This window comes from Bufo bufo, chromosome 1 (assembly GCF_905171765.1).
Source record: "Bufo bufo chromosome 1, aBufBuf1.1, whole genome shotgun sequence".
Classification (NCBI taxonomy): domain Eukaryota; kingdom Metazoa; phylum Chordata; class Amphibia; order Anura; family Bufonidae; genus Bufo; species Bufo bufo.
In genome coordinates this window covers 792,847,181-792,862,073 of record NC_053389.1, presented here as the reverse complement: position 1 = coordinate 792,862,073, position 14,893 = coordinate 792,847,181, and the positions used below count along the sequence as shown (strand labels likewise).

At 49.4% G+C, this 14,893-nt stretch overlaps 1 protein-coding gene across 1 annotated transcript in view; it reads right to left on the bottom strand.

The window, feature by feature from the left end:
* Positions 1-2,893: 2,893 nt before the first annotated feature.
* RAB3D (RAB3D, member RAS oncogene family) overlaps positions 2,894-14,893 on the bottom strand; it is a 28,207-nt gene continuing 16,207 nt past the window's right edge. Inside the window, exons 3-5 of the mRNA XM_040415025.1 lie at positions 11,119-11,237; positions 8,249-8,373; positions 2,894-3,791 (exon numbers count right to left, since the gene is read on the bottom strand). Coding sequence (XP_040270959.1) covers positions 3,610-3,791; positions 8,249-8,373; positions 11,119-11,237 — 426 coding nt within the window. The 3' untranslated portion in view covers positions 2,894-3,609. The remainder of the gene's footprint in view (positions 3,792-8,248; positions 8,374-11,118; positions 11,238-14,893) is intronic.

The window sequence follows — 14,893 nt, the reverse complement described above, 5'->3', positions numbered from 1 at the left end:
AAAGAGCCATCCCGGATCAGCTATACAGCCATACTAAAATAGTAAAGTGTCAATCAGCATTAGCTGCCGCTGACACCTGAAAATACCGGCTCTTACTTCAACGAGGCCAGGAACCTCGGTGACACATACTTAACTTCAACGCCGGACCCTTTCGCTTTCCTACAATACACATACCTCTCCTCCTCCTAAGGGCTCATACCCACGAACGTAAGAGCTCCGTGCCCGTGCTGCAGACTGCATATGGTGGTTCCGCAATACACGGGTCATCAGCCGTGTGCATTCCGCATCACTGATTCTGCCTCCACACCACAAAAAAGTAATGCATGCACTACTTTTTTGTGGTGCGAACCGTAGGATGCGGATCGCAGACCCCTTTAAAGTAAATGGGTCCGCGATCCGCATGCGGCTGCCCCGCGGTCGGTGCCCGTGCATTGCGGACCGCAATTTGCAGTCCACAGCACGGGCACAGAGCCCTTACGTTTGTGGGCATGAGCCCTAATACACAGACATCAGGACACACAGACCTCTCCTCCTCCTAATACACAGACATCAGGACACCCAGACCTCTTATCCTCCTAATACACAGACATCGGGACACACAGACTTCTCCTCCTCCTAATACACAGACATCAGGACACACAGACTTCTCCTCCTCCTAATACACAGACATCAGGACACACAGACTTCTCCTCCTCCTAATACACAGACATCAGGACACACAGACCTCTCCTCATCCTAATACACAGACATCAGGACACACAGACCTCTTATCCTCCTAATACACAGACATCAGGACACACAGACCTCTTATCCTCCTAATACACAGACATCAGGACACACAGACCTCTCCTCATCCTAATACACAGACATCAGGACACACAGACCTCTTATCCTCCTAATACACAGACATCAGGACACACAGACCTCTCCTCCTAATACACAGACATCAGGACACACAGACCTCTACTCCTAATACACAGACATCAGGACACACAGACCTCTCCTCATCCTAATACACAGACCTCTCCTCCTCCTAATACACAGACATCAGGACACACAGACCTCTCCTCCTCCTAATACACAGACATCAGGACACACAGACCTCTCCTCCTCCTAATACACAGACATCAGGACACACAGACCTCTCCTCCTCCTAATACACAGACATCAGGACACACAGACCTCTCCTCCTCCTAATACACAGACATCAGGACACACAGACCTCTCCTCCTCCTAATACACAGACATCAGGACACACAGACCTCTCCTCCTCCTAATACACAGACACCAGGACACACAGACCTCTCCTCATCCTAATACACAGACATCAGGACACACAGACCTCTCCTCCTAATACACAGACATCAGGACACACAGACCTCTCCTCCTCCTAATACACAGACATCAGGACACACAGACCTCTCCTCCTCCTAATACACAGACATCAGGACACACAGACCTCTCCTCCTCCTAATACACAGACATCCAGACACACAGACCTCTCCTCCTAATACACAGACATCAGGACACACAAACCTCTCCTCTTCCTAATACACAGACATCAGGACACACAGACCTCTCCTCCTCCTAATACACAGACATCAGGACACACAGACCTCTCCTCCTCCTAATACACAGACATCAGGACACACAGACCTCTCCTTCTAATACACAGACATCAGGACACACAGACCTCTCCTCCTCCTAATACACAGACGTCAGGACACACAGACCTCTCCTCCTCCTAATACACAGACATCAGGACACACAGACCTCTCCTCCTCCTAATACACAGACATCAGGACACACAGACCTCTCCTCCTAATACACAGACATCAGGACATACAGACCTCTCCTCCTCCTAATACACAGACATCAGGACACACAGACCTCTCCTCCTCCTAATAAACAGACGTCAAGACACACAGACCTCTCCTCCTCCTAATACACAGACATCAGGACACACAGACCTCTCCTCCTAATACACAGACATCAGGACACACAGACCTCTCCTCCTCCTAATACACAGACGTCGGGACACACAGACCTCTCCTCCTCCTAATACACAGACATCAGGACACACAGACCTCTCCTCCTCCTAATACACAGACATCAGGACACACAGACCTCTCCTCCTCCTAATACACAGACATCAGGACACACAGACCTCTCCTCCTCCTAATACACAGACATCAGGACACACAGACCTCTTATCCTCCTAATACACAGACATCGGGACACACAGACTTCTCCTCCTCCTAATACACAGACATCGGGACACACAGACTTCTCCTCCTCCTAATACACAGACATCAGGACACACAGACCTCTCCTCCTCCTAATACACAGACATCAGGACACACAGACCTCTCCTCCTTCTAATACACAGACATCAGGACACACAGACCTCTCCTCCTCCTAATACACAGACATCAGGACACACAGACCTCTCCTCCTCCTAATACACAGACATCAGGACACACAGACCTCTTCTCCTCCTAATACACAGACATCAGGACACACAGACCTCTCCTCATCCTAATACACAGACATCAGGACACACAGACCTCTCCTCCTCCTAATACACAGACATCAGGACACACAGACCTCTCTTCCTCCTAATACACAGACATCAGGACACACAGACCTCTCCTCATCCTAATACACAGACATCAGGACACACAGACCTCTCCTCCTCCTAATACACAGACATCAGGACACACAGAACTCTCCTCTTCCTAATACACAGACATCAGGACACACAGACTTCTCCTTCTCCTAATACACAGACATCAGGACACACAGACCTCTCCTCCTCCTAATACACAGACATCAGGACACACAGAACTCTCCTCTTCCTAATACACAGACATCAGGACACACAGACTTCTCCTCCTAATACACCGACTTCCTTTTATTAAAAATGTAAACATGTCATATACTGTATTTCTAGTAATTATAGTACACCATGGAACATCTGGAGCTTTAACACCTTCATTTGTGATACCCGAATATATACATAAGAATCTGTATGTCAGTGAGCACAGCGTGATCCCTCCCTCAGTCCATCATGGAAAGTCCCCTCCACACACAATAAAGGTTCATGCAGAGCATCGGAAAACCATGCAGAGCAATGCTTTGCGAATCTCTCAGTACTTGAAAATATACGGTATGTCTGTGGGCACATTGGGTTACTCTTTGGCACTTAATGGCAAGGAAACGCGGATTTGGGCCCTTGGAAGCACCTGAGTGTGAAGCTTCTTGAGATGCTATCATACCATAGGGTGGTGTACGCTGACCACATAGACCTTTACCTACGGTTTCTGGATTGGATGTGTGCGGCGCTCTCTTTTCTCCCAATGTTTTTGGGATGCCTTATATATTACTGTAACAATCTATTAGCTTGGGAATTTCTGTGTAACAACGTCTGTCGAGATATGTCTCTCAGTTGGGAGTGTCATAGGAGTAGTCATCCCCATTCCTGTAGGCCTCGTACAGCCAGGGGGAAACTGTCCCCTGAGGGCAGGTAAATTTTCTGAGCATTACATATAACAAGAGACATCTCTCTGACCTAACTGGGCGTTCTGCAGAATTATTTTGGACACTAGACTAACAAGAGCAGTTATTCTGCTCTTTGGGGGCGGCATCACTAAGTTGAGTGGCTCCACTTGATGGTACCGGCCCATTCTCCAGGCTTTCGTTCATCTTCTCACAGATGACATCCACTAAACGCTCAAACACTTGTTTCACGTTGATGTTCTCTTTCGCGCTAGCTTCAAAAAACTCAAATCCTGAGGAGAAAATAAGAAAAGACACGTGAGCGATGATTCACAATTATGGAACGCGATGATTCTCTTCAGACCATGGACTGACCTTGGCCATGTTCTTTTTCTTGGTCAGAACAACTTTGCATGTTTTACAATGCTGATGTCTTAACGCAGTGTTTTTCCAGGACAAGGACTGCGGTATGCACTTAAAGGGGTTGTCCGAGTGTTTAATACTGATGACCTATCCTCAGGATAGGCATCCCTGCCAATCAACTGTTTCCTAGGCCAGTGTCATCGCGTCCATCAGTTGCATGGCCTAGGAGCAAATGGATGGGGCTGAGCTGTAATATTAAGCACAGCCACTATACAATGGACCGTACTGTGAGGAGGCCACGGCTTCTTCAAACAGGTGATTGGCTGGGATCCCGAGTGTCCCTTTCATTTCTACAGGAGCTGTATTCCCTGTCACCTCTATTCACTTATGTGTTGGCCAGGGAGGACCTTCCCTCTGGAGATAGGTGTAGTTCCCAGAAATGAGACTCACATCTATCAGTAATTTATAAATGTCTATGTAGGATGAGAATACCCCTTTAAGAGAGCTGTAGGTCAGATTAGCTATTCCTCCCAATGCCCCCATAGATATGCACACTCGGCTGGGCAGACATGTTTTTTCCAGCAGGGAGCAGAAAGCAAGTCTCTGGCAGACTGGGAAACAAAGGCATCTGAAAACCCAAAATCCTTATCTGTTGTCAGGGGTGAGTCAGGAGACCCCGATAAACTTTATATGGTAGGCTAACCCTTCTGAAATTGACTGGTTTGTCCAACATTTATCTTATGCGTACAGCCACCTTTGATTTGAAGCAGTGCGATCAGGGCTGGCCCTATAATAAGGCAGACCAAGCGGCTGCCTGAGGGCACAGAGAAGAGGGGGGGCAGCGCCAGGGCGGAAAATGTATATTTTTATTTTATTTATTTATTTTAAATACATAACTTGTGGACTTGCCCTGCCGAGCCCGCCCGCCCCAGCCTGCAGTTGTGCCGTGCAGCCCCGGCGCTCACCTCCTCACAGAGCGTCACGCAGGCTCAGCAGCAGCACGGCATCGGCAACACAGACAGTCAAGGGGTCATGGGGGTGTGACTGCCGAGTGGCGCTGCGGCGGCGGGCGGCAGGCAGCAGCAACTGGTGTAGACTGGGGAGCGGAGGTCTGGAGACTGGAGACGGAGCTGTTGGTGGTTAGTAACTGTGTGGACAAATGTCTCTGAGTAGTCTGTCTGTGCGGCACGCAGGGAGAAATGTATGTGGCATGGTGGGGGGGGGTGAAATGGACATGATGGAGGGGGAAGAAATGTGACAACATGGATGAAGGGGGGAGAAATGTGAGGGCTGATGTGACATAGGTAATGTGACGTGGGGGGGGGAAAAATGTGACATGGAGGGGGAGAAATGTGACATGGAGGGCTGATGTGACAGGTGATTTGACATGGAGGGAGAGAAATGTGACAACATGGATGGAGTGGGAGAAATGTGACAACATGAATGGAGGGTAAGAAATGTGACAACATGAATGGAGGGGGGAGAAATGTGACAACATGGATGGAGGGGGGAGAAATGTGACAACATGGATGGAGGGGGAGAAATGTGGCAACATGGATGGAGGGGGAGAAATGTGACAACATGAATGGAGGGTGAGAAATGTGACAATATGGATGGAGGGGGAGAAATGTGGCAACATGGATGGAGGGGGAGAAATGTGGCAACATGGATGGAGGGGGGAGAAATGTGACAACATGGATGGAGGGGGAGAAATGTGGCAACATGGATGGAGGGGGAGAAATGTGGCAACATGGATGGAGGGGGAGAAATGTGGCAACATGGATGGAGGGGGGAGAAATGTGACAACATGGATGGAGTGGGAGAAATGTGACAATATGGATGGAGGGGAGAAATGTGGCAACATGGATGGAGGGGGGAGAAATGTGGCAACATGGATGGAGGGGGGAGAAATGTGGCAACATGGATGGAGGGGAGAAATGTGGCAACATGGATGGAGGGGGAGAAATGTGGCAACATGGATGGAGGGGGAGAAATGTGGCAACATGGATGGAGGGGGAGAAATGTGGCAACATGGATGGAGGGGGAGAAATGTGACAACATGGATGATGGGGGAGAAATGTGACAATATGGATGGAGGGGGAGAAATGTGGCAACATGGATGGAGGGGGAGAAATGTGGCAACATGGATGGAGGGGGGAGAAATGTGACAACATGGATGGAGGGGGGAGAAATGTGGCAACATGGATGGAGGGGGGAGAAATGTGGCAACATGGATGGAGGGGGAGAAATGTGGCAACATGGATGGAGGGGGAGAAATGTGGCAACATGGATGGAGGGGGGAGAAATGTGACAACATGGATGGAGGGGGAGAAATGTGGCAACATGGATGGAGGGGGAGAAATGTGGCAACATGGATGGAGGGGGAGAAATGTGGCAACATGGATGGAGGGGGGAGAAATGTGACAACATGGATGGAGTGGGAGAAATGTGACAATATGGATGGAGGGGAGAAATGTGGCAACATGGATGGAGGGGGGAGAAATGTGGCAACATGGATGGAGGGGGGAGAAATGTGACAATATGGATGGAGGGGAGAAATGTGGCAACATGGATGGAGGGGGAGAAATGTGGCAACATGGATGGAGGGGGAGAAATGTGGCAACATGGATGGAGGGGGAGAAATGTGACAACATGGATGATGGGGGAGAAATGTGACAATATGGATGGAGGGGGAGAAATGTGGCAACATGGATGGAGGGGGAGAAATGTGGCAACATGGATGGAGGGGGGAGAAATGTGGCAACATGGATGGAGGGGGGAGAAATGTGGCAACATGGATGGAGGGGGGAGAAATGTGGCAACATGGATGGAGGGGGAGAAATGTGAGGGCTGATGTGACATAGGTGATTTGACATGGAGGGGGAGAAATGTGACATGGAGGCCTTGAGGGGGAGAAATGTTACATGGAGGCATGATGGCTGGCATGGGGGCATGATGGCTGACATGGCGGCTGATGGCTGACATGGGGGGCTGATCTGAGGCATTGGGGGGCTGATCTGAGGTCTGATTAACATTGGGGGTCTGATTGCTAGTCTGACCTGAGGTGTAATGGAAAATATTTTTTTCTTATTATCCTCCTCTAAAACCTAGGTGCGTCTTATGGGCCGGTGCGTCTTATAGGGCAAATGTAGCTTTGCGTGTGTTGGCAAAAATCCTTGCACCGGCCCTGAGTGCAGTCAACAGGGGTGGATTTGCCATAGACCCTACAGGGAAATTTCCTGATGGGCCGATGCCCCAGGGGGCCACCTAAGCACTTCTCTCTGCAGCTGACCGGGTACATAATGAGCTCTCAACAGTAATTAAGAATCAAGTACTCATGTACCCGGCCAGCAACCGCACATGCCTTCCTGAATTCAAATGCTGTGGCCCCCTTACCTCCTAAGCCCCCTGCTCCATAGACAACTGAAGGAGGAGGACAGAAGATGGCAGCTGTTAATGGCTGTGACGGACTGAACCGTCACTGGGGCTGCTGGAGCGGCCTAAGGGCTAGCCTCCTTCCTATGGACCCAGAACTAAGGAGACTTCCCCCTGGCTCATTATTCTACAAAGGGAAAAATGGGTAGTTTCTGCATGTAAGTGATTACGTTATCCAATTGTGCTGATTAATTGTATCACAGGTGGGTGTTTTCTGCCTGTAACTGCATGTGATTGGTTTATGTAAGAAACTGTCTCAGTCTTCCACAAGGTCCCCCATGGGAGTGTCTGGACTCATGTTTGGGGAATTGGAGAACTACACTCTGGGGATTACTATAATCATTATACTCTCCAGAGTACAATCCCTAGCTCTTGTAAGAGCTGTTCCTGTTCCTGCATCGCTCTCTGAAGGAAGAGAGGTGCACCCACTGGAACCTGGAAGCCTTGTCATAGATCCAGGGTGGGTAGAAGACGGCGAGATCCCAACCAAGCTGCGGCGGTTCGTGGGGTGGGCAGTGCTTACGGTGTCAAGTGGAGTGCTTGGTGACCTCGGGAAGCACTAGGAGCATCCATCAACGGAGGGACCCAGTCGGGGTGCCAGGAGATCCATTACAATGGCCACCACAGAGCGCCAGCTTTTGGGGCAGTATATTGTGCTACACTGTGTTATTTGGTTCTGCTGGGATGATATTTTGCACCATGGTATTGTTGACCCCCCCTACTTATGTTGCCCCACCTGCTGTTAATTTGGACCTGTCTACAAAATGGGGCCACTTTTAGTTTTCTTTCCAGGGCCACTTTTAAGTTCCCAGTCTCCACCTGGCTGTCAATCACACTGTAGGCCCACCTACCTCCAGCTACACAGCATTGTACACACTGGGACAATACACTTTTTCTAACACTATGCTATAAAAGTGAATTTCTCATATGAACCCCCTCCAAACCCCCTTACCTAATTCTTCAGACAGTCTACGTCCATCTTCTGCAGAGATGACTCTCTCGTCTTCCAGGTCACACTTGTTTCCAACCAACAGGACTTGTGCATTGTCCCAGGAGTAGGTTTTGATTTGGGTTGCCCTACAAGGTTAAGGGAAAGAACTTCCATTGTCAAAGCAAACCCTCTTCAATAAGTTTTTTTAATAACTACTGTAGACATTTTTACTGCTTTTTGTGACCCAGTGAATAGTCCTCTGTAGGGTATCTTATGTTTCGGCTTTCAGGCTTCTTGAATTTTCTAGATAGAGGACTAACCCCAACTTCTAATATGATTAATATGATACACATTGGCATCCAGCTTTCCCCTCTCTTAGTGCCCAACTTGTCCAAAAAATAGGGAACTCTATTCTGCCATTAGGTAGGGGTTCCAGTAGTGACACCAGTCCGCATACCAGACCTTTAGGGAATATTGTTTGGATATGCCATCATTTCACTCTTCTCCAGCCCTTAGTGGACAACTTGTGCCGCGCCCTGGTAACAGAGGACCCTCATTCTCCTGATGTTCTATGTATATGTCATATATTGATTTGTTTGGAACACCCATTTAATGGGAATCTGTCACCAGAAAAAATACCTGAATTTATTGCGTCATTCTGAAGAAAGAGCATTTTTATTTCATATACGGTTAAGTGCACTGAGGACAGTACTAAGCCACTCTGTGCACCCTTGCTACTCCTGCTGCCCCTGACGGCCCCTCCTTCTCATTGTCGATTGTCAGGGCCAAACGAGATGACTCTACAGGAACATGGCCCTGTCAATCATGAAGGAGAGGAGCACGGGTGCACAGAGTGGCATAGGCCTGATTAGGGTTGCCACCTTATTAAAAAAAAAATGCTGGCTACGAGCAAATGGAGTGTGGTCTTGGGGGCATGGTCTTATCTGATTCCTACCTGGTGTGGACTGAACCCTTCCTCTGCCGGAGTCCCCAAGGACAGTCAAAGGTTAGTGTAGCGCAGCCCACAGCCAACACACTCTGGTGGTCACACTTTAGGGGCTGGCCTGGCATCTGCCCATACGCTGCCTCCACTCCTTACTGTCCTCAGTAATTCCTGGCACATGTAGCTCTGAAAACCCCTCCCATCCAGGTTCCCGCTAGTGCACTGACATCCAATCAGAGCTTCTCCCCCGCCAGCTCAACGCCTGTCTTGCTTCTTCCTGCCAGAGATCCCAGTAACTTCCCGCCAGCTCCAAACCAATCCGGAGGAAGGTGAAAAATCAATATGTGCAGACCTTGACAGAAAGATAATAATAATACCAGCTTTCTGAACAAAATACCGTCCAGGCCTGCGGAATACTGGCCCCGTGGCAACCCTAGGCCTGATTGATCCAATCCTGAACCCAATCTGCAGCATGGTTCTTGCACACAGCACTATAACAGCTCCCTACAAGTTGTATACCGCCATAATGCGCCATACTATACCTCTAATGTAACCAGGAATCATGCTACATTTCAGAAAAAAATACCTCTGTAGGCCTCATGCACACGATTGTGCCCGTTATGCGGTCCGCAAATTGGCGATCTTCAAAACATGGATGGTGGCTGCGTGCATTCGGCATTTTGCGGAATAGAACGTCCGGCCCTCAAGAGAGCAGTCCTGTCCTTGTCGGTGATACGGACAAGAAAAGGACATGTTCTATTTTTTTTGAGGGCCGCGGAACGGGCATACGGATGCGGACAGCACATGGAAGTGAATGGGTCAGCAAAAAATGCGGCTCAGATGTGGACCCATATACTTCTATTCCATGTATGATAATCTAAATCATCTTTTCTTATGTATAGTCTGCCATTCCTCAGTAAATCCTCTTAGAAAATTTTGAATAAACTGACAACTGGGTGTTGCCATTCCGCCATGCACAGTTTGGCAGTACAATCACTGGTTGGATAGTGTCAGACTGTATAGGGATACACCTTCAAATGGTAACACCCAGCAGACATTTATGCATACATTTCTAGGTGTAATAACAGAGGAGCAGCACAAAACAGAGTTTTAAGACAAGATGCTCCAGAATTGTTAATCCTTGAGCAATACAACTATTTCGTAAAACTGAGATGTCAGGAGTGGTGGCAGGTCCTTTTTAATACCATGCTGTACAATGACATCATATGGCACCACACATAGTCCGTACTAATCTATAATACAGAATTAGGCCTCCTGCAAACGAACGTGTGCACGAACACCGACCGTGGGGCAGCTGCAGTGGATAACGGACCCATTCACTTTAATGGTTCCGCGATCCGGCCGTTCCGCAAAAAGATAGGACATGTTCTATCTTTTTTCGGAATGGAAGTAGGGGACGAAACCCCACGGAAGCACTCCGCAGTGCTTCCGTAGGGTTCTGTTCCGCACCATTCCGCATCTCCGGATTTGCGGACCCATTAAAGTGAATAGTTCCGCATCCGTGATGCGGAATGCACATGGAACGGTGCCTGTGTATTGCGGATCCGCAAATGCGGTCCGCAATACGGCGACGGGACACCTACGGTTGTGTGCAGGAGGCCTTAAAGGGACTTTATGTGCCCAGGGTCAAAGCTTTAGGGGTGCAGAGGCACCACTCACAACTGGGTAACTCAGGCCCCTCTGCTAGATTGATATTTTGTGTTCGGCGGCCTCTGCATGTGCTGCTATACAGGGCCCGTGCATGACATCTTGTTCTACATGAAAATCTGACCAGCTTTGTAAATATGTTATATTACTTGAGTGATCCTGAGCCAAATGTTTCCGATGACCAGAAGAATTTTGAATGCAGCTCTGAAGTATAATAAAGCTGTAGTATCAGTAGAATATAAAATGGTGTTCCTTCCCAGTATTGTGGTTGTTTGCTCACCAGTCTTGCACGGCATTGAATGACACCATGTTTGAGATGTCATACATGAGCAGGAATCCCATGGCTCCTCTGTAGTAGGCAGTGGTGATAGTGCGGTATCTCTCCTGTCCAGCTGTGTCCTGCAGAGATAATAAAATGCAAAGGTCAGAACTGCAAGAACTCACTGTAATAATCATCGTTAATTCCAAGGAAACACTCGCTATGGCCCTTACAGGGTCAATATATATATAATATCCGCCCAGCCCCATGTACATCTCCAGGTAGTAAGAAAACAGCGATTCTGTCTGAACCTAGTTGCTATATAGTGGCATTGGACTTCCCAAAACCTGTTCAGCAGAAAAGTGAGTGTAGCTCTGGAGTATAATACAGGATGTAACTCAGGATCAGTACAGGATAAGTAATGTAATGTATGTACACAGTGACACAGTGAGAGGTTTGGTCTGGGACTGCTGGGCTGATTTCCAGCCAGGTGAGGTCAAACACCGGACCGGATTTTAAGTGCTGGTCCGGGTTTTGGCAGCACCTGGCTGTTCTTAAATAGGCAGCTGGGCTCAGAAGCCATGTCTGTGTGCTGGGATCTGAGGCTTGTGCTGGGCTGGAAAGCGCAGACCCGTGTGTCAGGGAACCGGCCGCCTAAAGCCTGTATTTGGACTTTCTGAGGCAGAACTGCCACCAAGGTGACTTTTGTTATATTAGTTTGTCATTGGGTGTGAAGTAACACTAACACTGCAAAAGTGACGTTTTGTTTTTGGCATTATGTGTGAATAAACACTGAAGTTTGAATTACGAACTTGTATTTTGCCTCTGTACTGCGCCCGCTTATACTAACTACCAAAGCGAATCCCCACAATTGGTGGAGGATGCGGACAAGAGCAGTAAGGCTGGCGTGAACGCCGATATTTTTGGGTTCTGAATTTTTCCAGGCACGGTTGTATGTCGTACATTAAACCAAATGTATTACAACTAGTGCCCCACGACAAAATGGAGGCTGTTGAGAAGCCCCTCATGAGGCTAATCTGCAGCAGTGAGAGACAAACCTGCACCAACGCGAGGCTAATAAGCAGCAGCAGGAGACCAACCAGTTGCTGCTACAACATGTAATGGTTTAGCAGACAGCAGGAGCAACCCCGAACGTCCACGATGCCCGGAAAGCAGTCCGTGCCGCAATTCCTAAGATGATCCCCGCAGACGACATCGAAACCTACCTGGCGATGTACGAGAAAGTGGCCATTAGGGAAAAGCTACCCCGTGACCAGTAGGCTGAGGTCGTCGCTCCGTTCCTGGCATCCGATTCCCAGCGAGTGTATTTCCACTTGCCGGACGATCAAGCGGCCGACTACCAAAAAGTAAAGGGTGAGATTTTGGCAAGACTGGGGATGAATGTATTGGTCCGGGCCCAGCGGGTACATCAGTGGGGGTTTAAGCCGGCAAGACCCCAGTATTATGACTTACTCCACCTCTTGCAAAAGTGGCTACAGCCTGATGTGCTGAGTCCCACGGCTATGCTGGATATGTTCTGGAGGGCTCTGCCACCCCCTCTCCAGCACTGAATCGGCCAGGTGTCTCCTGGCAATGCCCTGGAAATGGTGGACCTGGTGGAGCGCTACGAGGCTACTAAGAATCTTACGGGGGGTTCTTTTGGGAGGGGGGCAGTCAAACCCCGTAAATCTCCATCCCAGACCCGACGACTTGTACCAACCAAATCCACCCGGGATATACCCCCTATGAACCTGGCTCCGATAGTCTGCTGGCACTGTCAGGAGCCTGGCCATGTAAGAGCTGACTGTCCATATCAGGTGGAACCCATGGATATTAACTATGTCTACCAGCAGTCGTTATATGCCAGGAAGCTGTGTGCACCAGGTACCCCAGAAACTCTAAACCACTTGTGCCGGGTGGAGGTAAGAGACACTCCAGCGGAAGCTCTGCTGGACTCAGGGAGTCTGATGTCCCTAGTAAGGGCTTCCCTGGTACGGTCCACAAAGTATACTGGCTGGAAAGTCGGGGTCATGTGCATCCATGGGGACTTAAAAGACTATACCACTGTCCTGGTGTCTCTAACCACAGGGGTTGGCAGGTGGACTCACGAAGTGGCAGTTGCCACAAATTTACACTATGAACTTATAATAGGAAGAGACTTTCCGGCACTGTGGCCTGCTACGAGAGTGACTGATACCTATGAGACAGGGGTAACCCCAGCAGAGTGGCCTGGCTCCAGCGGGAGGTCAGAACCCTGGGAACCAGAGGCCGAAGGGCCAGCGGTAAGGGTGACCGCCACTTCGGTGGAAGGGGGGTGGGGCAACCCCACTGAATGTAATGGTGGGAGATGTAGAGGACTTGCCGCCGGGGCCTGAGCTGGCCGACCTTAATGTCTCTGGGGATAATTTTGGTACTGCCCAATACCGAGACCCAACCCTATCCCGGGCTTGGGGAAATGTATTAATAGTAGATGGTGAACCACAACAACCAGAGGCAGAGTCGGTGTTTCCCCGTTTTGTGGTTCATCAGGATATGTTGTATCGGGTAAACCAACTGCGGGGTGAACATATTGAACAGTTAGTGGTGCCCCAGGCTTATTGCAAACTCGTGTTAGAGTTAGCCCACCAACATGTTCTCGGGGGGCATCTTGGAATGCAGAAAACACAGAACCGGATACTACAACGGTTTTACTGGCCCATTGTGTTTATAGAGGTGAACGAATTCTGTAAGTCTTGCCCGACCTGCCAAGCAACTAGCCCCAGCACCCGTTCCGCAATCACTTGGTACCTCTCCCGATCATCAAGGTATCGTTTGAGCGAATCGCGATGGAGGCCCAATACCGAAGTCCGCTAGAGGACACCAACACATCCTGGTCGTCCTAGATTACGCCACTCAGTACCCGGAGGCGGTGCCACTGTGACATACATCGGCTAAACTGATAGCTAAGGAGCTAATGGAAATGTTCTCCCAAGTGGGGCTACCTAAAGAGGTTCTGACAGACCAGGGGACCCCTTATATGTCTAAGGTCATGAGGGAGCTCTGTAAGTTGCTGCATATCAAACAGTTACGGACGTTCGTTCACCATCCGCAAAGGGACAGTCTGGTTGAAAGGTTTAATAAAACATTAAAAACCATGTTAAAAAGGGTGGTGTCTAAAGATGGGAAGGACTGGGACCTTCTTCTGCCCTATCTCATGTTAATTGTGCGAGAGGTGCCCCAGGCCTCTACTGGGTTCTCGCCCTTCGAAGTATAGTGGAGAGAGAGTGCCTGGCTATCAAGTGGGCATTCGAGTCTCTCCGCTATTATTTATTGGGGAGAAAATTCCGCCTGGTGACTGACCACTCCCCTCTCAAGTGGATGAGCCAGGCCAAGGACAAAAATGCCCGGGTTACCCGATGGTTTCTCTCCCTTCAAAACTAAGTTTTCGGTGGAACACAGGGCAGGCCGCTTACAGGGAAACGCGGATGCCCTGTCCTGGGTACACTGTGTGGCGTGTGTTCACCCCCTCAGGGTTGAACAAAGGGGGATGGGGTATGTGGCACAGTGAGAGGTTTGGTCTGGGAAAACAGGTATTTTCCTCCCAGCATCTGCTGCTGGGCAAATTTCCAGCCAGGTGAGGTCAAACACCGGACCGGATTTTAAGTGCTGGTCCGGGTTTTGGTAGCACCGGGCTGTTCTTAAATAGGCAGCTGGGCTCAGAAGCCATGTCTGCGTGCTGGGATCTGAGGCCTGTGCTGGGCTGGAAAGCGCAGACCCGTGTGTCAGGGAACCGGCCGCCTAAAGCCTGTATGTGGAC